A 680-nucleotide genomic window follows, 5' to 3' on the forward strand; every position below is an offset into this window, starting at 1 on the left:
CTAAATATTAATTACCGTATTCTAAATTTTAATAATATAAAATTTAACATCTCTCATATTCTTATTTTTAGCTAATCGTATTGAGTAACAATTAACTTGTATAGCAGTGTGTTGATGATGTAGCCGTTGGTAGAGAGATACATTAAATAGGGTACAAAGGCGTAGTACAAGTTGCCTTGAATGCTACTCCAACCTCCCCACCTTACCTTTCTCTTCTCATTCATATATTTGCCATCAGGTGTAGTAATAAGTAATAAAAACAAATATGGGCAGTAGTAGTGTGGAAGGTGGAGGACTGCAAAGCAACGTCAAGGTTGTGGAGAGGGCAATACTAATGGGGACGAGACGGCGCCCTTGCGAGGTCGTGGTGCGCCTTCTTGGCCTCTTTCTTACTCTTGTTGCCACCATCATCGTTGGTGTTGATAAAGAGACTAAGATCATTTCCTATGCTGGTATCAACTTCAAGGCCACTGCTAAGTGGGAATATCTCTCTGCTACCGTGTACGTATTTTATTATATATGTATCCATGCATCTCTCTTTTTCAAAGTGCTACATGCTATCTATTTATATATAAATCAATCCTAATCTTACAAATATATTAAAATTAGTCACTAAAATATATATTAAAATAAATTAAATTATACACATACAAACATATATATGATAGTTAATTTTAATA

General features: G+C 34.4%; 1 protein-coding gene across 1 annotated transcript in view; it reads left to right on the forward strand.

Annotated features, from left to right (window-relative positions):
* The window catches only part of LOC107645592 (CASP-like protein 1E1), a 1,220-nt gene continuing 694 nt past the window's right edge, over positions 155 to 680 (forward strand). Inside the window, exon 1 of the mRNA XM_016349644.2 lies at positions 155 to 501. Within this exon, the coding sequence (XP_016205130.1) occupies positions 266 to 501 (236 nt within the window). The 5' untranslated portion in view covers positions 155 to 265. The remainder of the gene's footprint in view (positions 502 to 680) is intronic.

This window comes from Arachis ipaensis, chromosome B06 (genome assembly GCF_000816755.2).
Source record: "Arachis ipaensis cultivar K30076 chromosome B06, Araip1.1, whole genome shotgun sequence".
NCBI classification, from domain to species: Eukaryota; Viridiplantae; Streptophyta; class Magnoliopsida; order Fabales; family Fabaceae; genus Arachis; species Arachis ipaensis.